The 24,051-nt window shown below is 40.3% G+C and overlaps 2 protein-coding genes across 2 annotated transcripts; both read right to left on the reverse strand.

Annotated features, from left to right (window-relative positions):
- Nucleotides 1-14,497: 14,497 nt before the first annotated feature.
- LOC138876176 (uncharacterized) lies at nucleotides 14,498-15,584 on the reverse strand. The gene is made up of 2 exons (XM_070155079.1): nucleotides 15,142-15,584; nucleotides 14,498-15,038 (listed from the first exon to the last, which is right to left on the reverse strand). Exons 1-2 carry the CDS (start codon nucleotides 15,582-15,584, stop codon nucleotides 14,498-14,500), a joined length of 984 nt encoding a protein of 327 aa, XP_070011180.1.
- A 222-nt stretch (nucleotides 15,585-15,806) lies between these two features.
- On the reverse strand, nucleotides 15,807-16,235 carry LOC138876177 (uncharacterized). Its single transcript, XM_070155080.1, has one exon. The coding sequence runs from the start codon at nucleotides 16,233-16,235 to the stop codon at nucleotides 15,807-15,809; it is 429 nt and encodes a 142-aa protein (XP_070011181.1).
- Between the last annotated feature and the right edge of the window lie 7,816 nt (nucleotides 16,236-24,051).

Here is a 24,051-nt window from a genome sequence, read left to right on the forward strand (position 1 = left end):
TGAATTCTAAGCAATTTTAAACAAGTATTTATTGAGGGCCCCGCAATTTGTATTTTTTATTCGGCGAGGCTCATCTCATTCTTATTTTTTTTAAAAGAATTTGCAACGTCATGGAAATGCACCTCGGGCCACGCCACAATCAATGTACCCGTGATTAGAGACACATTTCGATTTCGTTGAGATTTGGATTTGGGTCACATAAATGTGCACCCGAGTTTAGGGAGATGACATTATTAAAGGCGCGCCTAAAGCAACTAGCGCATTATTATTTTTGGGGTAGGGCCGTGAAACTTGCTAAACGGCCCGTCCCGGAATCTAAGTATTTAATATATACGTTTAGAGGGCCCCGCGGCTTGTGTTTTTTTTTTTTATTTTTCTTTTTATTTTTGCGAGGCTCGTCTCATTTTCACTTTTAAGGGAAACTTAAAACAACTACAATTTCCTACTAGTGAAGCCATCCGAGTTTAAAAAAAAAAAACGATTCTAACCGGTAATAATATCCATAAAAAAAATGAAAAATAGAATAACCTCGTTCATATGCTCATATTAACTTTGAGCATGCAGTAACTAAACATAAAATACCATTTTTAACACAACAACAAAAATTGCATCGTTGACATTCATAAATATAGGATATTTTCATTTATTGCCTTGAACCATAATATGCAAAATGAATGAAATGAAACAAAGGACGAAGAACACCAACCTTCGAACTTCGACAATCCTAGAACGACAAACAGTGCCTCCTACGAAACTTGAACCGGACTTCACCGAACATGGAACAACGACGAAAACTCGGAACGACCTCGACGTTCCGGACCTCGACGAACAAAAGACGACCTCGATGAAATAGAAAGCTTGGCCGAAAAACTGTTGTTGCTGCCGGATTTTCGAGAGGTTAGCTGCTGCTGGATTTTCGAGAGGTTAGCTGCTGCTGGATTTTCGACGCAGCAGGTTGGCGCAAGAAATGCAACAGGAAGAGGTCGTTTGGATGCGAAGAAGGAGGAGCTATGGAGTGTCGTTGGTGCAGTGACGACGCGGCAACAATGGTGGGTCGTTTGTGCAGTGATTAATGGCTGGAGCTCAGACGTGAGAGAGTGGTTGGTTTTGGGTTATGTTCGCCGGACATGGTGGAGAGCTCGACAACGCAGCAACAGCTGCTCGAGTTCCGGCGAGTGGGCAGTAGGGTTTTGGGTCGTGGGGGTGGTGGTTTTTGCGGTGGTTTTTTTTGGTTTTCCCAAGGAGGAAGACGATGGGAAGGTGACGGGCAGTAGGGTTTTGGGTGTTTGTTGACGGGGTCGAACGGTGGAGATGGAGTTTGGGCAGTAGGGGTGTTGGTCCGGTGCTGGGGGGGGTTCAGACGGTGGAACCCTTAGGGTTTTTTTTTCTTTTCCCTTAAAGAAGAAAGAGGAACAGTAGTATCTGTTCCTCAAAAATTCTCAAAATCCCGTTCTTTTTTTAATTCCAAAATCCCTTTTCCTTCGTTCTTTTTCGTTATCCTCCGTGTATTTAGCATGGGTTTTGCCCTCAAAAAATGAGCCCACGCGTGGTGGGGTTCAAGGCATATGTCCCCCACGCGTGGTGGGGTTCCCCATGTGTCCTGGACACTGTTTATTATGGGCTAGGTCCGAAAATTAGGCTTAAAACCGGGTAGTTTAAACCCGAATATTATTCTTTTGCCCAGACCCGAGAAATAGGAACACGTTGCTTAACTAGTCCTACGTAAGTAAAATAACTACCAAAAATAAGACTAGTATTTAAACAAAACTACATCTTTTTTAAATATTTTTTCAAGATTTAAAATAGCTACAAAATATTAATGAAACTATTTTTTTTGTAATTTTCGTTTTTTTAAATATTAAGATAAAATATGAGGTAATATTTTTGTATTTTTCAAAGTTAAAAATGACTATAGAATATTAATAAAACTATTTTTTGTAATTTTCGTTCTTTAATAAAGACAAAAATATGACGTAATATTTTTGTATTTTTCAAAATTATAATGACTGCAAACATTGATAGAACTATATTTTTTGTAATTTTCGAATTTATATAAAGTACCAAAATAAAGTACAATTTTTGTATTTTTCAAATTTATGAGAGATACATAAACTAAAATTTATATATATTTTTTGAAATTTTTCTTTTTGCAACGAAATAAAGTAAAATAGTTAAAATAGCTATACTAGTCCTAAATTAGATATTTAAGCTTAAGAACGTAAAAATTCCCGGGGAGGGTCAAAAATCACGTGCTTACAGCTGCCCCTCTTTGACTGGAAACACGAAGAGTTTTCCGACAAAGAACGACTAGACGTGTTTTTGACCCGACCATTACTTGGACGGACTACACTTGAGGAAAGGGAGGGAATGTGACCGAGCCCTGGTATCCGAGCTGCCTACATATCCTTGGTTATACAGGAATCAGGCCACGTGTAGTTCGGAAATGAGAGAGATAGTGAAGTTGTACCGAGGTGGAGAGCCGATCGAGGTGTCGTTCCGTTGAGGTTCCGGTCCGCGGTCCTGTCATTACAACAAAAATGAAAACTGAAAAAGACTAACTAAGCCTATCAGCTACTAGTTACAAGGATTCCTATCTCTTAAGTCTTCTGAAACTTGGTCTTGAGTCTTGAATGGTGCTTCATACAGACTTTTGGACTTGAACCTTGATACTTTTGTAGGCGCTAGTTCTTGAGCAGATCACATTTGTTCTCCACATCCGTGCTTCGGATTCATTCATTTTTCTCTTTTTCTTTTTCTTCTTTTTTTTCTTTTTGTTTTTTTGTGACTAGCTTTTGTTGACCCTCTCAGACTGTTGACTCGCATTCTTGGGGCGAGATTCTTGTTGCTTCTATCTTGGATTGAGTGCTGGGGATTTTTGTTGTAATCCTTCTGCTCTCCAGTGGGTCACTGCTTGATTTTGAAAAATGTTTTCTCCGTTCTACAGGCGGGTCCCTGACAATCAAAACAAACAAAACAAACAAAATTTCCTAACCCAGTTTGTACTGGGAAGGTTTGTGAGTCGTTAGCAAAATTGTAACTCACTTACACTACTGATGCAATGATGAGAGTAAACTAAAGACTAGGCTAGGATGTGCATCTCCTAGGAGTAAAACCAAAACTCTTGCTAGCAAATGTGTCTGCTAAAATAAAACCTCAATGACTCAAACTAGAAAGTGTGTCTTCTATGGTTGAATCGGAATGAGCTAAACTAGGAAGTGCATCTCCTAAGGGTGAAAACTCTAGTGACTAGAACTAGGAAGTGTGTCTCCTATGAACCTGAAAGACCTTGATTAGGAAGTGCGTCTCCTACGGGTAAACTTCAAAACTGGACTAGGAATTGTGTCTCCTATGGTCGAACTTAAAAATGAATCAAACTAGGAAGTGCATCTCCTAGGGGTGAAATCTTTTTAGGAAGTGCGTCTCCTATTGGTGAAACTGAACTTAGGAAGTGCGTCTCCTACTGGTGAAACTTATCTTAGGAAGTGCGTCTCCTACTGATAAAACTTGCTTTAGGAAGTGCGTCTCCTATGGTGAAACTGAACTTTAGGAAGTGCGTCTCCTATGGTGAAACTGACTTAGGAAGTGCGTCTCCTATGGGTGAAATGAACTTAGGAAGTGCGTCTCCTATGGTGAAACTGAACTTTAGGAAGTGCGTCTCCTATGGTGAAACTGACTTAGGAAGTGCGTCTCCTATGGGTGAAATGAACTTAGGAAGTGCGTCTCCTATGGTGAAACTGAACTTTAGGAAGTGCGTCTCCTATGGTGAAACTGACTTAGGAAGTGCGTCTCCTATGGTGAAACTTATTTTAGGAAGTGCGTCTCCTACTGATAAAACTTGCTTAGGAAGTGCGTCTCCTACTTGTGAAACTGAAACTTAGGAAGTGCGTCTCCTATTGGTGAAAATGGATTTAGGAAGTGCGTCTCCTATTGGTAGAACTGAATTTAGGAAGTGCGTCTCCTATGGTAAAACTGAACTTAGGAGGAAATGCATCTCCTATGGGTAAAACTAAAACTTAGGAGGAAATGCATCTCCTATGGGTAAAGACGTGGAATGTATGCCTCTGTTATCTGGGCGGGCTCCCAATTTCAATACTTAAAAGTAAAGACTGAATGTATTCCTCTGTTATTATGGGCGGGCTCCCAACTTCAACACTTAAAAGTAAAAAAACTGAATGTATGCCTCTGTTATCTGGGCGGGCTCCCAATTTCAACACTTGAAAGTAAAGACTGAATGTATGCCTCTATTATCTGGGCGGGCTCCCAATTTCGACACTTGAAAATAAAAAGACTGAATTTATGCCTCTGTTATCTGGGCGGGCTCCCAATTTCAACACTTGAAAAGTAAAGACTGAATTTATGCCTCTGTTATCTGGGCGGGCTCCCAATTTCAACACTTGAAAGTAAAGACTGAATGTATGCCTCTATTATCTGGGCGGGCTCCCAATTTCGACACTTGAAAATAAAAAGACTGAATTTATGCCTCTGTTATCTGGGCGGGCTCCCAATTTCAACACTTAAAATTAAAGACTGAATGTATTCCTCTATTATTATGGGCGGGCTCCCAATTTCAACACCTAAAATAAAAGACTGAATTTATGCCTCTGTTATCTGGGCGGGCTCCCAATTTCAACACTTAAAATTAAAGACTGAATGTATTCCTCTATTATTATGGGCGGGCTCCCAATTTCAACACCTAAAATAAAAGACTGAATTTATGCCTCTGTTATCTGGGCGGGCTCCCAATTTCAACACTTAAAATTAAAGACTGAATGTATTCCTCTATTATTATGGGCGGGCTCCCAATTTCAACACTTGAATGTAAAAACTGAATTTATGCCTCTGTTATCTGGGCGGGCTCCCAATTTCAACACTTAAAATTAAAGACTGAATGTATTCCTCTCATTATACAGGTGGGCGCCTGGGACATGAAATGCAAATACTGAAATGTATTCCTCTCGTTATTCAGGTGGGCGCCTGGCTGTAAAGATATGAAAAATGATATGCCCGCATTATACTGGTGGGTGACCTAGAATATGAAATGAACAGACACAAGCGTATTCCCGCATTATACTGGTGGGTGACCTAGAACAGAAATGAAAAGACAGAAATGTATTCCTCTCGTTATTCAGGTGGGCGCCTGTCTGTAAAACCTGAAATAAAAAGACTGAAACCAACATATCCTATTTGAGGGCGGATGAACCCGACAGATCCTATTTGAGGGCGGATGAACCCAACAAATCCTATTTGAGGGCGGATGAACCCAACATATCCTATTTGAGGGCGGATGAACCCGACAGATCCTATTTGAGGGCGGATGAACCCAACATATCCTATTTGAGGGCGGATGAACCCAACATATCCTATTTGAGGGCGGATGAACCCAACAGATCCTATTTGAGGGCGGATGAACCCAACAGATCCTATTTGAGGGCGGATGAACCCGACATATCCTATTTGAGGGCGGATGAACCCGACATATCCTATTTGAGGGCGGATGAACCCGACATATCCTATTTGAGGGCGGATGAACCCAACATATCCTATTTGAGGGCGGATGAACCCGACAGATCCTATTTGAGGGCGGATTAACCCGACAGATCCTATTTGAGGGCGGATTAACCCGACAGATCCTATTTGAGGGCGGATTAACCCGACAGATCCTATTTGAGGGCGGATTAACCCGACAGATCCTATTTGAGGGCGGATTAACCCAAACATATCCTGTTTGAGGGCGGATGAACCCAAACATATCCTTAAGACTTGAAAATGTCTTACCTCGAATATTTGCTGGGGATTGGGATGAATTTTCCTTTTCTACCTTCCCCATTTTTATTATTATTCCTTTTTTTTATTTATTTATTCCTTTTTGTTTTGTTTTTGCATAGCTTCTCCCTTCAAAGAATACCTCCCTTGATTTACTTACCTGTTGGGGGGTAAAATGTTATCAGCTGGGGGTACCTGACTTCCAGAAAATTTTCTAAATGGAAGGAAAATTTTCTGCCCCAGTTTGATAATATCCCTTGTGGCATGCGTTTCTGCCTCAATGCCATTTCCCTTACCTGTTTCAAATCAAACAAAATTGTTAGTTTAAAACATGGTGGTTGGTTGTGATACTCCCAATGGGATGGCTTTTCCTTTTTTCCTTCCTTGCTTTGCGTTGCACAACTTGTTGGGGATGATATTATGTGCTAGGGATAATCCCTTCCTGCTGGGGGATATCCCTCTTCTTTTGTGGCATAGCTTGGAAACTGGCATTTTCCCCGACCTTTTAGTCTAGCATTGATTTCGCCAAATCATGCTCACTGCTCTCCTTGCTTTGAGGTTTATATTCCCTTTGCTGGGGATATGTTTCTTGACACTGGCCTCGCGTTTGCTCCCTACTGACTATACCACTTGGATGTACTAGTCAGATCTCATTTTGGAAAGCTGATGGCCTATTTGAAGTCATTTCATACCTGTTCTGACCAGACATACTCTATTGGGGATTTTTCTATGAAAGGAAAAAGATGAAAGGGAACAGGATAAAAAGACAAAGGAAGAAACATGACTCTTTAACAAAAGAAACTATAAATAAAAACCCTATCAAATGCAGATACCGACTCTAATGGCCATGACATGCGTATGTGGCCTATCCTTTACCGCCAATCATCTTTCAAGATCCTCAATTGGCGATTCCCCATCTGATTCCCAATCTTATTCGACTTGCAGTGCCCGAAGGGTTTTCACTGTCAAGCCTCTCTCATTTTGGTTTTTTCTCAGCTTTCATCGCCTTATGGTGCCTGTGAAGGTTTTCACCGATAAGACTCTCTCATTTGTATCATTTTCCAGCTGGGGATTTGGAGTGTCGTCGGCACGACTCTTTCTGCTGGAGATTAGAGTCCCTTATGCTGTGGAATAGAATGTTATGTTCGCCGGTAAGACTCTTCATTTGTCTGACTTGGCATCTTTTGAAGGCTGGTCAGAAGGTCTTTCTTTGGACCGTAATGTGGGTTTTGGATAGGCTAGAAAGAAAAGGGTATAAAAAGGCTCAAAAATACATTAATTTTTTGGGTTATTAGTTACAACCTTCGGAATTAGATTTATTTACGACGACCGCAACCTCTGCCGCAGTTTCTTGCTTGGGGATATTTTTTGATTTTTTGATTTTTTTTTCATTTTTCAAAACTATGACCGAGCCGTGAAGCGCCTACGTATCCTCTTTGAGGAATCAGGTCAAACGTAGTTCCCAATTCCTCTTTTTCATCTGACTTTCTCTTTTTTTTGCTTTTTGTTATCCTTTTTCTTTTCTCTTTTTCTTTTCTCTTTTCTTTTGTCGTTTTTTTTTCTCTCTTTTTCTTTTATTTTTCTTTTTCCATTTTGTTGTTTTCTTTTCTTTCTTTTCTCTTACCTACCATGCTTGCGTATTTTATTCGTTGCTACTAATTCCGAACGAGGGGTATGAAAATAAATAAGGCTCAAAAGGGGTAACGAGGGGTAAAGTGTTTGGGTAGCAGAACAAAATGCCTTCGTCATTCCAGTCTTCAAAATATGCCAAGTGCAAACAACACGATTTAAATTTGTAGTCTCTTCTGATGGTGCTGGACTTGACAATTATATTCAACATCTGTTTGTTCATTTGTCACTTCTAAAGCACCGTTGGGCGACACTCTCATTCTCATTATTATGAACGACCCTCATGCCAATTTAGGCGAATCTTTCTTTAACGGTTTTCTTTGTGTTTAACTTGCCCCAGTTCCACATGACTCGGGCTCCAAATAATCTCAAACCGTTCTTATTTCCTTTAAATGCTTTGATCACCTTTCCAGGGTTTTATGATTAACTTTTAAGATTAGGCCCAAACTGGGTGCGCATGTCATGTCCCTAGAATCGGCATTGAACAAAATGATAAAAGGACTACCGGTGAAATGGTTTGAATAACAAAACAAACGAAATAAAATCCTAAACAACCTGGACAAAACTTAAACAAACCGCTATGACAAAACGGAAAGATAAGCGGAAAGATATTGACACAAAACAAAATCCGAATTACAATCCTAATAATCCGAACAAACAGGAATGACAACAAAATAAGCCACCAACTGCTTCTTTCTTGTTAACCAAGGAACGGAGCGTCCTCCCATTTTATCAAAATTGGCCTTTTAACCACTGAGCTTTGCATCAATACTGCCAAGACCATTACCAGCTTCCATATCTCCGTCAACAAGTTTCCAACAGGATTCGGGTGCTTCTGTCATCAGGCCTGATCCTCGCAGAGTGTGCATCATGAGGTGCAAGTAAAGGATTTCGGGTGTCATTGTCCGGCTTACCACAAACCAACCACCTTAAGTTTATGCTTCAAAACAAAACAGGTGACAACATCTTTTTTTCGTTTTTTTTTTTTCTTTCTTTTTTTTTTTTTTTTTTTTTTTCTCTTTCTTTTTTTTTCCGATTTTTCTTTCTTCTTTTTTTCATTGCTTTTTCATTTTGCTTTTTCTATTTTTTCTTTTTCTTTTTCATTCTCTTTTTTGCTTTTTTTTTGTTGTGGTCGAATCTTATGGAGATTGCCTACGTATCATGACCCCGCATGAATCAGACCTTGCGTAGTTCGTGCCAATAAAATAAACAATAATGAACATTTTTTCTTTTCACTTTCCTATTAAAACCAACTGGGTTTCAAAGGTTTAAAGATGATCTACAAACTTGAAAATCAAATAACCCATATACTTTAATCAAGAGATTTATAAACTCAAAACAAAAGGCTAACTCCCTTTCTCTGTTCGACAAATGCAACCAAATGGTTATTTTTTGCAAATGTGGCCCCTTCCAAATTTCACATGAATTTTGAGGCCGGGGAGGATTATTTCGACACTTTACAAACTTGTCCATTCTTTTACGAAAATAACCTTTCGACAACTGAAAGATACTCTAAGGCTATTTCGGCAAGAACGGTTTAAGACGCGGCCGAAGCTGGCTCGGCTATTTTTTCATTTTTCTTTTGACTAAACATCCAAACGGCATTCACCCGACCGTTGACTCTTTGTTTTTTTTTCAAATTATGATAAAAACATTGTATTGCAAACACGGCCTTTCGACGTCTCGGGGACGAAGCTTTTTAAGGCTGTGTGGGTCAACTGGACCAAAATCCTAAACATGACCCAAAGGTGGCTGTTTATGCAAAGTCAGCCTTCCGGCGTCCCTTTTGGGAACATTCGGCTATTTATGACAAAACAACATCACCTGACTTATTTATAACTCTTTTTATCGTTTTTCAAAATTAGAAAAGTCAATATTGCGAACACGGCCTTTCAACGCCTCGGGGACGAAGATTTTTAGGCTGTGTGGGTCCATATCTCAAAATGACCCAAAGGCGGCTGTTAATGCAAAGTCAGCCTTCCGGCGTCCCTTTCGGGAACATTCGGCTATGTCTTGATAAAACAGCGTCACCTGACTTCTTTATGACAAAATTAAAATTTGACACATATTTTTTTTATTATTATTATTTATTTGTTTTTGGCTTTTAGCAAAAGGTGGGGTTGGACCCGATGAGGGTTGCCTACGTATCTCACATCCGGTGAGAATCAAACCCGCGTAGTTCGGGCGAATAAACTATTTTTGAGAAGACCCTTTTCCATTTCTATTTTTTTTATTATTATTCTTTTTTCACAACAATCAAATAGACTATTATTCTATTATTTTTCATTTATAACAATCAAACGAATTAACGAAAAACATAAAACATTCCTTCTTTTTGAGAAGGTGGGGTTGGACCCGATGAGGGTTGCCTACGTATCTCACATCCGGTGAGAATCAAACCCGCGTAGTTCGGTCCAATGAACTACTTTAAAAGAAGAAAGGAAGCATTTTTGATTGATTTTCTTTTTACAAGAAACATTTCTAAGATATATTTTGGAATTTTCATTTGCTTTTTTTTTTTTTATTCTAAAGAAGAAGAAGAAAATATTTTTTGGAATTTTACCTTTAATAAAAGAAATGCTTCTAAACTGTTTTTTTTTTTTAACTTTGAATTTTCTAAAGAAGAATCAAAATATTTTCGGATTTTATATTTATCTATTTTATCTTTTTGAATTTTGAACTTTCTTTTGAAATTTTTTTTTTGGATTATATATATACTTATTTTTGGAACAAATAATAAAATCACATTCAACGCCGGACTCTTTTTATTTTTATTTCTGGCATTTTCATAGACAAACAAAATAAAATAAAATAAAACATTTTTTTTAAAAAAAACAAACTCTTTTTCATTTTCATTTAATGACAAAACAAACTATTTTCTTTAATATTTAAAAAAAACAGACAGAACAATGATGATTTTTTTTATTATTTTCCCTTTGCTTTTAATATAACAAACTAACAAGACATTTTTTCATTTTCAAAATTTCGGCAGAGTTTCGACTCTACTCGGACTTTTATGCTGTTATTTTCTCTTTTTTTTTCACGATTTTCTTATATGTGGAAAATGATGACAACATACAAAATCTTTTAAATTTTCATGCTTTGTTTTTATTTGTATTATTATTTTTTTATATTTATTGTTATTTTCTTTCAAAAATGTGGCATGAGAGACATAATGATTTCCAAGACTTCTTGGATTCCGCAAATGCTCCCCATGCGCTTTTCCCAACATATGAAGCGTGGGGGACATATGGGAATTCCAAGACTTCTTGGATTCCACAAATGTTCCCCATGTGCTTTCCCAAAAAGCAAGCGTGGGGGACATAGGGAATTCCAAGGCTTCTTGGATTCCACAAATGTTCCCCATGCTTTGATTAAAATAACATCATGCTGGAAATGACCAAATGACCCATTCGCCCTTGACTGAATATAACATGTAGCACATAGGATGCCATAAGATGGTCTATTATTTTCAGGTTGCTTGTCCTAGACGGACCCAACCCCTGTGTTGAGTCCCCTAAGTCAAATGCACATGATGCAAATAAACGTTCCTACTAGGGATCCGACATGTGGCTTTGTTATACTAGGTTCAGAAAACCTGGGTCGGTGTTCTAGACAGTGTACCCGAGCGGACAACTCGAGCTGAGGAAGGAGCTCCTTTCCGGGAACCAAAAGGCCAGCCGGCTTAGAAACTTTCCGAGCCTCTTTTATTTAGGGTATGACACTAACAGAATAGGGAGTCTCAACCAGTAAGCACATCCCCGGAGGTAAGAAGAGAAAGGTTTCGGCACAGTTTATATACAGTTCAAATAATATCAAAGCGGTAAAAGCAGCATTTAGCACATTAGGCTCAAAACACGTAATAAAATCAGATAATAAACAAAGCCAAATAACAACAATTATTCTAAGCTCGAATTCTTAACCCTGAACCAGTGGTTCTGGGTTGAAATCCCCAGCGGAGTCGCCAGAGCTGTCACACCTCCTTTTTCCGCGCCCGGGGGCGCAGGGGAGTTTTTTCCAATTAAAGGACAATCGAAACGGGATTGGTTTAATTATTTCAGAGTCGCCACTTGGGAGATTTAGGGTGTCCCAAGTCACCAATTTTAATCCCGAATCGAGGAAAATAATGACTCTATATTACAGTCTGCGTACCAGAAATCTAGATAAGGAATTCTGTTAACCCGGGAGAAGGTGTTAGGCATTCCCGAGTTCCGTGGTTCTAGCACGGTCGCTCAACTGTTATATTTGGCTTATTTATCTGATTTTTAATACACTATGAACTTATGTGCAAATTTATCTTTTAACCGCTTTATTATTATTGTTTTTACAAGAATGTGAACATCCGCTTAAAATATATCTTTGGACTGTGTCACATGAAATGCACCCACAATCCGAAACATATTTTATTTGATGTTTTAGGATTTGGATTTGGGTCGCATGAAATACACACCCGAGTTTAAGAAAATTAGATTATTAAAGGTGCGCCTAAAGAGACTATCGCATTATTATTTTGCGGAGGCCGTGAAATTCGCTAAACAACCCTCCTGAATTCTAAGCAATTTTAAACAAGTATTTATTGAGGGCCCCGCAATTTGTATTTTTTATTCGGCGAGGCTCATCTCATTCTTATTTTTTTTAAAAGAATTTGCAACGTCATGGAAATGCACCTCGGGCCACGCCACAATCAATGTACCCGTGATTAGAGACACATTTCGATTTCGTTGAGATTTGGATTTGGGTCACATAAATGTGCACCCGAGTTTAGGGAGATGACATTATTAAAGGCGCGCCTAAAGCAACTAGCGCATTATTATTTTTGGGGTAGGGCCGTGAAACTTGCTAAACGGCCCGTCCCGGAATCTAAGTATTTAATATATACGTTTAGAGGGCCCCGCGGCTTGTGTTTTTTTTTTTTATTTTTCTTTTTATTTTTGCGAGGCTCGTCTCATTTTCACTTTTAAGGGAAACTTAAAACAACTACAATTTCCTACTAGTGAAGCCATCCGAGTTTAAAAAAAAAAAACGATTCTAACCGGTAATAATATCCATAAAAAAAATGAAAAATAGAATAACCTCGTTCATATGCTCATATTAACTTTGAGCATGCAGTAACTAAACATAAAATACCATTTTTAACACAACAACAAAAATTGCATCGTTGACATTCATAAATATAGGATATTTTCATTTATTGCCTTGAACCATAATATGCAAAATGAATGAAATGAAACAAAGGACGAAGAACACCAACCTTCGAACTTCGACAATCCTAGAACGACAAACAGTGCCTCCTACGAAACTTGAACCGGACTTCACCGAACATGGAACAACGACGAAAACTCGGAACGACCTCGACGTTCCGGACCTCGACGAACAAAAGACGACCTCGATGAAATAGAAAGCTTGGCCGAAAAACTGTTGTTGCTGCCGGATTTTCGAGAGGTTAGCTGCTGCTGGATTTTCGAGAGGTTAGCTGCTGCTGGATTTTCGACGCAGCAGGTTGGCGCAAGAAATGCAACAGGAAGAGGTCGTTTGGATGCGAAGAAGGAGGAGCTATGGAGTGTCGTTGGTGCAGTGACGACGCGGCAACAATGGTGGGTCGTTTGTGCAGTGATTAATGGCTGGAGCTCAGACGTGAGAGAGTGGTTGGTTTTGGGTTATGTTCGCCGGACATGGTGGAGAGCTCGACAACGCAGCAACAGCTGCTCGAGTTCCGGCGAGTGGGCAGTAGGGTTTTGGGTCGTGGGGGTGGTGGTTTTTGCGGTGGTTTTTTTGGTTTTCCCAAGGAGGAAGACGATGGGAAGGTGACGGGCAGTAGGGTTTTGGGTGTTTGTTGACGGGGTCGAACGGTGGAGATGGAGTTTGGGCAGTAGGGGTGTTGGTCCGGTGCTGGGGGGGGTTCAGACGGTGGAACCCTTAGGGTTTTTTTTTCTTTTCCCTTAAAGAAGAAAGAGGAACAGTAGTATCTGTTCCTCAAAAATTCTCAAAATCCCGTTCTTTTTTTAATTCCAAAATCCCTTTTCCTTCGTTCTTTTTCGTTATCCTCCGTGTATTTAGCATGGGTTTTGCCCTCAAAAAATGAGCCCACGCGTGGTGGGGTTCAAGGCATATGTCCCCCACGCGTGGTGGGGTTCCCCATGTGTCCTGGACACTGTTTATTATGGGCTAGGTCCGAAAATTAGGCTTAAAACCGGGTAGTTTAAACCCGAATATTATTCTTTTGCCCAGACCCGAGAAATAGGAACACGTTGCTTAACTAGTCCTACGTAAGTAAAATAACTACCAAAAATAAGACTAGTATTTAAACAAAACTACATCTTTTTTAAATATTTTTTCAAGATTTAAAATAGCTACAAAATATTAATGAAACTATTTTTTTTGTAATTTTCGTTTTTTTAAATATTAAGATAAAATATGAGGTAATATTTTTGTATTTTTCAAAGTTAAAAATGACTATAGAATATTAATAAAACTATTTTTTGTAATTTTCGTTCTTTAATAAAGACAAAAATATGACGTAATATTTTTGTATTTTTCAAAATTATAATGACTGCAAACATTGATAGAACTATATTTTTTGTAATTTTCGAATTTATATAAAGTACCAAAATAAAGTACAATTTTTGTATTTTTCAAATTTATGAGAGATACATAAACTAAAATTTATATATATTTTTTGAAATTTTTCTTTTTGCAACGAAATAAAGTAAAATAGTTAAAATAGCTATACTAGTCCTAAATTAGATATTTAAGCTTAAGAACGTAAAAATTCCCGGGGAGGGTCAAAAATCACGTGCTTACAACCGCTCCTACCGCCACATCATTAGCATCACACATGAGCTCAAATGTTAAGCTCCAATTTGGTGCGGTAATGATGGGAGTGGTAGTAAACCTATACTTGAGTAGCTCAAATGCTTTCATACAATCTTCATTGAACACAAATTTTGCATCATTTTCCAACAACTTGCACAAAGGGTTCACCACCTTTCAGAAATCCTTGATAAACCGACGGTAGAACCCTGAGTGACCTAGAAAACTCATCACTCCTTTGACAGAAGTAGGAGGAGGGAGTTTTGATATCACTTTAATTTTTGCTTTATCCACTTCATACCATTCTTGGAGATTTTATGGCCGAGGACAATGCCCTCCTCAACCATAAAGTGTCACTCTCCCAATTAAGCACCAAGTTAGTCTCTTCACAACGTGCCAAGACTTTATCAATATTATCCAAACATTCATCAAAAGAATCCCCCACAACAGAGAAATCATCCATGAAAACCTGAAGGAAGTCCTCCACCATATCCGTAAATATTGCCATCATACACTGCTGAAAAGTAGCAAGTGCATTATATAGACCAAATGGCATCCTTGAGAATGCAAATGTGCCATACGAACAAGTGAAGGTGGTCTTCTCTTGGTCTTTAGGTGCAATAAGAATCTGCTTATACCCGGAATACCCATCCAAAAAGCAGTAATAAGCACGTCCGGCTAACCTATCCAACATTTGATCAAGAAATGGAAGCGGAAAATGGTCTTTCCGAGTCACTTTGTTGAGCTTCCTATAATCCATGCATACCCTCCAGCCGGTGACAGTTCTTGTAGATATCAACTCATTGTTGTCATTTGTAATCACAGTCATGCCCCATCTTTGGAAAACATTGTACCGGTGAAGTCCATGAACTATCAGAAATAGGGTAGACAATACCAGCATCCAACCATTTGATGACCTCTTTCTTGATGAGCTCTTACATGGCCTCATTCAACCTTCTTTGATGTTCCACGGAGGGTTTGGCATCCTCCTCCAATATGATTTTGTGCATGCAAAAGGCGGGGCTTATACCCCGAATATCTGCCAATGTCCAACATATTGCTTTCTTCCTCCTTTGGAGCACCGCAAGGGTGGTATCTACCTGCACGTTAGTTAAGCATGAGGAAAGAATAATAGGTAAAGTGGAACAAGGGTCTAAGAACTCATACTTGAGGTGTGAAGGCAAAGGCTTCAACTCTAATATGGGAGGCTCATCGATTGAGGGCTTTGTTGGCAGAGTCTTCCGGTTCTCAAGATCCAAGGAAAGTTTTCGGGGCTCATATATATATGAACCCATTCCATGCAAAGCATTGACATATTCCACCAAGACTTCCTTCTCATCCACTTCATGATTTAACAACACGACTTCCAATGGGTATTCCATATTAATCACAACACTTGTGTCTTCAACAATCACTTTGGTCACAAGATCCACAAATGAACATACTTCGTTGCTATTAGGCTACCTCATTGACTTGCAAACATGAAATACAACTTTTTCATTGCCCACCCGGAAGGTGAGCTCCCCTGCTTCCACATCAACTAAGGCCTTCCCTGTAGCTAGGAAAGGTCTCCCCAATATGATTGGCATCTTGTAGTCAACCTTTCAGTCAAGTATCACAAAATCCGCAGGAAGTATGAACTTGTCGACCCGAACTAGCACATCATCAATTATCCCCAATAGCCTCTTCATTGTCCTGTCCGCCATTTGCAACCTCATGGATGTGGGACTTGGTTGCCCAATCCCCAATTTCTTGAACACAAAGTATGGCATCAAGTTAATGCTTTCTCCCAAGTCACACAAAGCTTTGGCGAAATCGGCACTACCAATAGTGCATGGGATTGTAAAGGCACCGGGGTTTTCTAACTTTAGAGCCATAGAGTGCAGAATAGCACTCACTTGATGTATCATTTTGATCATTTCACAGTTCATTGACCTATTCTTTGTTACCAAGTTCTTCATGAACTTGGCATAACCCGGCATTTGTTCTAGTGCTTCAACCAAAGGCACATTTATGGACAAACTTTTTATCATATCAATAAGTGTCTTGAACTGATTCTCATTATTCTACTTTGCGAGCCTTTGAAGATATGGTGAAGGAGGCCTTGTCAAAGGAGCCTTGGCTTTGGGCACTACCGTTTTCGGTATGTCTATCACATGTTCCCTAGACGAGTTCAAATTATTTTGTGTCTCCTCCACGTTGTCATCAATGTCTATCCTCACTTCATCATTCACATTCTCATCATTCACTTGCAAATCATTGCTTGGTTCATCATCATCTTACACCAACACATCATCACTCACAGTCTTTCTTGGGTTAGAGGTACTAGCAACTCCACCTCTACCACTTCTTGTAGTCATCGCCATAGCATGGCCGTATTGTTCCCACCCTTCGGGTTTACTACCATGTCGCTTGGTAGTGCCCCCTTAGGGAGAGTATTCAAAGCTTGTGAAATTTGGTCAAGTTGGACTTCCAAGTTGCGGATAGAAGTGTTGTGGGAAGCTAATTGGGCACCGAAGTCGGCATTTTTCTTCATTATTTTCTCAAACATTCTCTCAATCCATCTCATCTCATTGTTGGAAGAGCTAGGACCTTGTGATGGATATGGAGGCGGGTTGTTTGGTTGTTGATACATCGGAGGCATTTGAAAGCCCGACCCCCGATTCCCTTGGTTATTGTTATTCCAACCTTCCAACCCCCTTGATTGTTGTTGCCTCCCCAATTACTATTATTATTGCCACCCCAATTTTCTTGATTTCCTTGGTTACCCCAATTTTGATTGTTGTGTTCCCCCAATTGCTTTGGTTGTTGTTTTTGCCACTATTCTAATTTCTTTGTTAACTTTGATTTCCCCAATTTCCTTATGATCTCCACTGTTGTTGATTCAGACCATTGCCCCGTTGACCTTGGTAGTTGTTCACATATTGAACCTCTTCACTTTGATCATCATATGAATTATCTTGATTGTACCCACTACCACTTTGCTCACATTGGTCTGGATTGTTTTGAACTTGTTGACCTCGTTGCCTTCTCTTGTTGATCATCATTTTCACTCCTGGCATTTACTTGTTTTGTACCTTGAACTTGTTGCAACTGGGCTTTGGCCAATTGGTTCATGGTAGTAGTCAACTCGGCTATAGCTTGGCCGTGGTCATGGAGCTCCTTGTGTAGGTGAATAACATTAGGATTACCTTGTGGCACATTAGCTCGACTTTTCCACGCCAAAGAAGTATCTGCCATCTCATCAAGTATTTCACACGCTTCGGCATATGGCATATTCATGAAGTTCCCCCCGGCGAGTTGGTTAACCATATATCTATTTGTTGTGTTGATGCCACGGTAGAATGTTTATTGGATTATGGCTTCGGTCAAATCATTATTCGAACATTCTTTAACCATCGTCCAATACCTTTCCCAAATCTCATGAAGCGGTTTATTTGGCTCTTATTTAAAAGCAAGGATCTCATCTCTTAGCGTCGCCATATGTCCCGGAGAAAAGAACTTTGCGATGAACGTCTTAGCCAACTCATCCCAAGTGGTGATGGAATGGTTGGGTAACCTTTCTAGCCAATCTAAAGCCTTCCCCCTTAGAGAAAATAGGAAAAGCCTTTAACCACAATGCATCCTCGGAGATATTATTTTGCTTGCTCCCCCAGCACGTATCAACAAAACCTTTGAGATGCTTACGTATCAGCACGTAGGCATTTTGGTGTGGAGCTCCGATGAAGAAATCCCTATGTTCCAAGAGTATAAGCATGACATTGGTTATTTGAAAGTTTCCTGCCCTAATCCGGGGCGGGATTATTGCACTTGCATAGCCTTCGTTGGGCAACACCCGATGTGCTACCGTTGGATGAGGGGGAGGGTTTGGAGTATTATCATGAGACAGTCGGCCTCTCCTTTGTACTTGAGGTTCAGGTTGAATCTCATCCACATGATCATCATCTACCTCCTCCCCCAATGGCAAATTTCCAAGGGCTTTATTGTTACGAGACATTTGGTACCTAAAAGCAACTAACACAAAAATTTGAAAAACGGAAGGAAAGAAAAATAAAACATACAAATACTCAGATATATAGCTAAAACCGTCTATCTTCCTGACAATGGCGCCAAATATTGATTGGTTCCAAGCCTACACTACTATTGAGTAGCGAGGATAGTCGATACAGTTTTACCCAACTAGGTCGGGATCGAATCCACAGAGAGTTAGTTTATTTGGAATTAGATTTATATCCAAGTCTAGATGCGGGTTTTGCTCTTAATTACACTTCCACAATTATTTGGTTTGTTTTCTACTTCTACTTCTATTCTATTTCATGCAATATTTGAAACTAAGTATAATATTTTTGTTGTTGATTTTCAAGGGTTTAAAGGGACTAGGGTGGTGACTTCCACCTAGGTGGATATCTAACGACAAGAATCTAGGGCAATCATGTGATTAATTGGGGTCGTAATATAGCTATCACACCCGGTTACTCACTCTATACCTCTCGGTAGTTTGAATGATTTTGCCCAATTTGGCTTTCTCAAGTCCAAATGGGTATTCATGCAGTTTAAGTGATTTTATCTCAAGTCGGGTATTACTATCTCTAGGTTTAACCCTTTAATTGGGGCTATGAATTTCTTGAGTTCACCCTAATTCCTTGTTAGCCTAGTTTTCCTAGAGTCCCTCTTTATCAAGTAGAGACTAAGTCATAAAGGCGTAAATCAGTGTTTGCAACCACTAGATCCATAGTTCTAGCATGAACTAGGCTAAATACTACTAACCCATCCACATTCAAGCCTTAAAATTCAAGACCCATCAAATACTACACTAGGGTTGGGTCACAACCCTAGCTATGGATTTAGCTACTCATGGAAATAGTAGAAATCAAAGATGAAATAAAGATAAAATTCATAATACTAGATTAAAAGATGAAAATCTAATGTTGAAAGATAATTCTAGTACAAAATTGCCAAAAATGGAATTTCCAACCGTCTCACGTGTTCAGCAAAAACATAACTTAACCTAAAAATATCAAAAAGATCTATTTATACTAAGCTGAAATTTTCGGACAAAAATGCCCCTGCGTAGGTTTCGCGATAGCGTAATTCTCACCGCGGCCACGTAAATCTGACCGCGGTCCGTGTTTTTAACTTCCGAATCTGGGTTGAGCATTATTTCGCTTGGTGCGTAATTTGCATCGCGGTCGCGTAGCAGACTACCGTGGCCGCATATTCCTACCGCGAACCACACTCCGTGTTTTTACTTGAAATGTGAACTCTCTGAACCTCAGTAACTGCGGTTCGCATAATTCCAATTGCGGGCGCGATGAGACTTTCGCGGCCGCACTTTTCTGGCGTGGACCTCGCCCAACATTTGGCCTGAAAATACACTCTCTGAATCTCCTTTTCGCAGACCGCATATTTGTTATCGCAGCCGCATTGTGGCTTTCGCGGCGCACAATATTTGTGCAGTCCGCATTTCAGATCTCCTGACCCAGTCATGGTTTTTGTTCTAGTTTTGACTCGTTTATAAGTTGATTATGCCTCCTTTGGCTCATTTTGATCAATTCTTGCAAGCAAGCATATTACATTAGTTTTCGAGAATACCTTCACGCTTTTTAGGCCCAAAACGCAAGTAAAAGAGAGCAAATAATAGGTTAAAATCCCCACTAATCAGGAGGTCATAAACATGCTATGACAGGGACACCTCATGTGACGACCCGGCCCGTCGTCACATGAGTTACTGCCCCGTTTCCTCCATTTTATTCTTCTTCATGTTTCGTCATCGGTATTCGGTGTGTAGAGTTAAATCGGATTGGTTTTGATAGGAAATGAGACACTTAGTCTCTTTAAGGAAGGCTTGTTTTGGAAAGGTTAACCGGATGTTGACTATTGAGTTATAGGGCTCGGATGTGATTTCCGGTGATTCAATTAGCTTCGGGGGTTGATATATGGCTTAGGAGTGTGATCGGAATTGATTTTGGAGGTCCGGAGTGGAATTAGGCTTGAATTGGCGAAGTTAGTATTTTGGCGAATTCCGGTTGGTAGGTGAAATTTTGATACGGGGGTCGGAATGGAATTCCGAGAATTGCAGTAGCTTCGTTAGGTGATTTTGGATGTGTGTGCAAAATTTCTGATCATTCGGAGGTGTTTTGGTCGGGTTTTTGATCAAATACGTATTTCGGAAGTTTTTAAGAAATTTAGGCTTGAATCCGATGTAATTTGATGGTTTTGGGGTTGTTTGTGCTGTTTTGATGATTGGAACAAGTTTGAATGATGTTTTAGGATGGGTTGGCACTTTTGGTTGAGGTCCCGGGGGCCTCGGGGTGATTTCGGATGGTCAATCGGACCAATCTGGGTTTTTGAAGTTGCAGATTTCAACTGAGTGTTGCAGAACATTTTTGTTCTCTGCGATCACAGGAGTGCAATTGCGATCGCATAGAAGGTTTGGGGAAGGACGTTCTGATTGCTCAATGCGATCACGGAATAGGGTATGCGATCGCATAGGTTGAGGAGGTTGTTCATTGCGATCGCATGAGGAGTAATGCGATCGCGTAGTGTTAAATGGACCTGAGGTTCTGATGGGTACTTTGTTCAATGCGATCGCGGAGTAGTGTATGCGATCGCGTAGGTTTGATTGGTGAAGCAGTGCGATCGCAGTTAAGGGGTCGCGTTCGCATAGGACATTTTGGAGGCCTGAGAAAGTTGAGCTATGCGATCGCAGAGGCTTGCATGCGATCGCATAAAGTAAAATCTGGGATGACATAAGGGTTTTAATAAACATTTCACCCGCGAACCAAGTCCCATTTCCTCCATTGTTGAGTAACCTTGGGAGCTTTTGACGAGTATTAAAGAGGGTTTTGACTGGGAATCGATTGGAGTTGAGTCCTATGGCCTAGAAACGTCATTTAATTGTAGATTCAACATCTAAATTCATGAAAATTTGATTAAAAAGGGAAGGATTAGGGCTTGACTTTTGAAATAGAAATTTGGGGGTTTGAGGGAGCATTTGAGCTCGAATTTCGGTAAATTTGATATGTATAGACTCGTGGAGAGATAAGGAATCCGGCGATGTCAATTTTTTGATTTTTCGAGAAGTGGGTCTGGGGCTCGGGTTTTGCCAATTTCGTGATTTTCGATATTTTTCGAGTCTTTTCGATTGGGTTGTATTCCCTTAGCCTATTGTAACGTATTACTTGTGGTTTTGATCAGATTCGACGCTCGAGGAGGTTGATTTGCGAGGCAAGGGAGTAGCGAGCTAGGATTTCGGCCTGCTTGAGGTGAGTAATGAATGTAAATGATGTCCTGCGGGTTTGAAACCCCGGATTTGCACATCGTAGTGCTATATTGAGGTGAGACACGCGCTTGATGATGAGCGCGGGTCGTTTACTATTTGGTATTGTGACTTGGTCCGTCCCGAGTGATGCTTCTACTGCGTATTTGATTAAAGCTTATTTGTTATCATCATTATTTGGACCGATTGTCATATTTGGGCTTCTTGCCAATTCTTTGAACCCTCCGGGGAGTTTATTTACTATTTCCTCACTGTTTGACTTACTACTTGAACTCAGTCGTACCATTTTCTACTATCTTACAACTCAACCACTTTTACTCGATTTTTGAAACTAAAAGATATATTAAATGATGTTTTGGGCTGAGAACTACTATTTTACTATTGCCCGAGGAGCTTATATGATTTCTGGACTGAGTACGGCCAAGGGCCATATGTGAGCATACTATGGGATCGGGCTGTCAGCAGTGTTATACTGATATTGATATGAGGCTGAGGGCCTAGATTTGATGCCACTAGATGGCTTGATATTGCGCTTGGGCCGCAAGGGGCCCCTCCTGGAGTCGGCACACCCCTAGTGAGCGCCGTTGACGATAAATAAATGGAGCGGGCTGCACGCCGCAGCGGGTACTATAGCGTACCGTTCTATGTGTTGATTTCTCTTTATATGTCTGTCACTTAACTGCTTATTTGTTGTAGTATTTCTACATTTCGCTTCCATTGGTTTATTACTCTCATATTACTTGTTTTTAAACTGCCGCAGTGTAGATTACTCTGTGTTTTCCATAATTTCTTATTCTCAGTCATTATTTATGCTTATTACTCACTGGGTCGGAGTACTCACATTACTCCCTACACCTTGCATGCAGATCCAGGTGCATCTGAGGCTGAGTGAGGATTATTTCAGTTGAGCAGCGCATATCCGGGAGCATCGAGGTAGCTGCATGGCGTCCGCAGCCCTGATCTCTCCCTTCTATCTTTGTTATTAATTAGTATTCCCTAGATGGACATATATTAGGTTGTTAAACTTGTACTAGAGGCTCGAGACTTGTGACACCAGATCTGTATGGGCTACGTAGTGGTATTATCATCTGACTTTCCGCATATTTAACTCGTTGTCTTAAACTCTTATTGGAATAATTTAGCAATTTAACTGTGTTAACTGATAATGATTTTCATAAGAAAATAGAAAGGGTTTTTAGTTGGTCAGGCTTGCCTAGCAGTGTGTTGGGCGCCATCACGACCGGGGTTGGGGTCGTGACACCTCAAAGAGTTGCTGAGCGACCGAGGACGAACCAATTTTGCCAGAGGACGTGAACAACATCAAGGACCACCGAAACCGCCCTCGCCTACTCGCACCATCCATATGATCATTGGTAGCGGCGACGATGCTTCTATCAATAGTGTGAAATCCACCACGACCCACAAGATCAAACGGTCAATCACCTATGAATTGTATGACGAACTCGAAGAAAATATCATCTTCGATAAGTCGGATACCCACAGTTTGGCTTTCCCTCACTGTGATGACATGCTTATCACTTTACGAATTTTAGATACCGATATGAGATGCATTATTGTAGACGATGGAAGCAGAACGTGCATTATCCACCCTCGAGTACTTGCACAAATGAAACTCGAGGATAAGATAATGTCGCGCTGCATCATGCTAACATGTTTTAACAATGCAGTTGAGCGAACGTCCAGCGAGATCACGCTCCCCGTCCTAGCCGCAGGAATCACTCTGGAAACCATATTCCATATCAAGACACAACGTACAATGCCATAATAGGGCAACCATGGGTACACACCATGAGAGCCATCCCCTCCCGCTTGTACCAAGTCATCAAATTCCCAACTTCTTGGGGAATATTCAGTATACGGGGGGAACAACACACATCCCAGGAATGCTACTGCATCGCTCTAGATACTACGGTCACTCAACAAACGAAGGAGAAAAAACAGGCATAGCAATCAACTAGGTCGAGGTCTGACGAGGACATCATCAAAGACCCCGATACGGTCGAAGCCGTAGAATCAACCATAGAAGAACTTGACTCCGTTCAATTAGATAGTAACAACCACAGCAAGAAAGCTTACATCGGCTACAAGCTTCAATATTCAGGTAAATTTTCTCAATTCTTAACCACTAACATAGACTTATTTGCTTTCAGCCATGCAGATATGCCAGGTATTCCGAAGGAAATTGCCACGCACAAGCTGAACGTCGACCCACTCCACCCCCAGTGAGACAGGTCCAGTGTAAGTTCAACTCCGCAATCAGCGATGCAGTATGCGAAGAGGTTAGAAAATTATTAGAAAACGGCTCCATCAGAGAGTAGAAATACCCCAAACGGGTCACTAATGGGGTCATGGTGAAAAAGAAAAATGGAAAGTGGCGAATGTGCGCGGACTTTATAGATTTGAACAAAGTGTGCCTCAAAGATTCATTTCCCCTGCCTCATATCGACTATCTCATCGATGCAACGGCCGGGCATGAACTGCTGAGTTTTTTCGACGCCTACTCAGGCTATAATCAGATCCTTATGGAAGAGGAGGATCAAGAGACAACC

The sequence above is a fragment of the Nicotiana sylvestris genome, chromosome 8 (assembly GCF_000393655.2).
Source record: "Nicotiana sylvestris chromosome 8, ASM39365v2, whole genome shotgun sequence".
NCBI lineage: Eukaryota > Viridiplantae > Streptophyta > Magnoliopsida > Solanales > Solanaceae > Nicotiana > Nicotiana sylvestris.

Coding starts and splice junctions, on each gene's coding strand:
- LOC138876176 (XM_070155079.1), bottom strand. CDS start 15,584: ATGGAATACCCATTGGAAGTCGTGTTGTTAAATCATGAAGTGGATGAG. Junction 15,039..15,141: donor AGAAGGTTGAATGAGGCCAT/GTAAGAGCTCAT, acceptor TGTTTTCCAAAG/ATGGGGCATGACTGTGATTA.
- LOC138876177 (XM_070155080.1), bottom strand. CDS start 16,235: ATGATAAAAAGTTTGTCCATAAATGTGCCTTTGGTTGAAGCACTAGAA.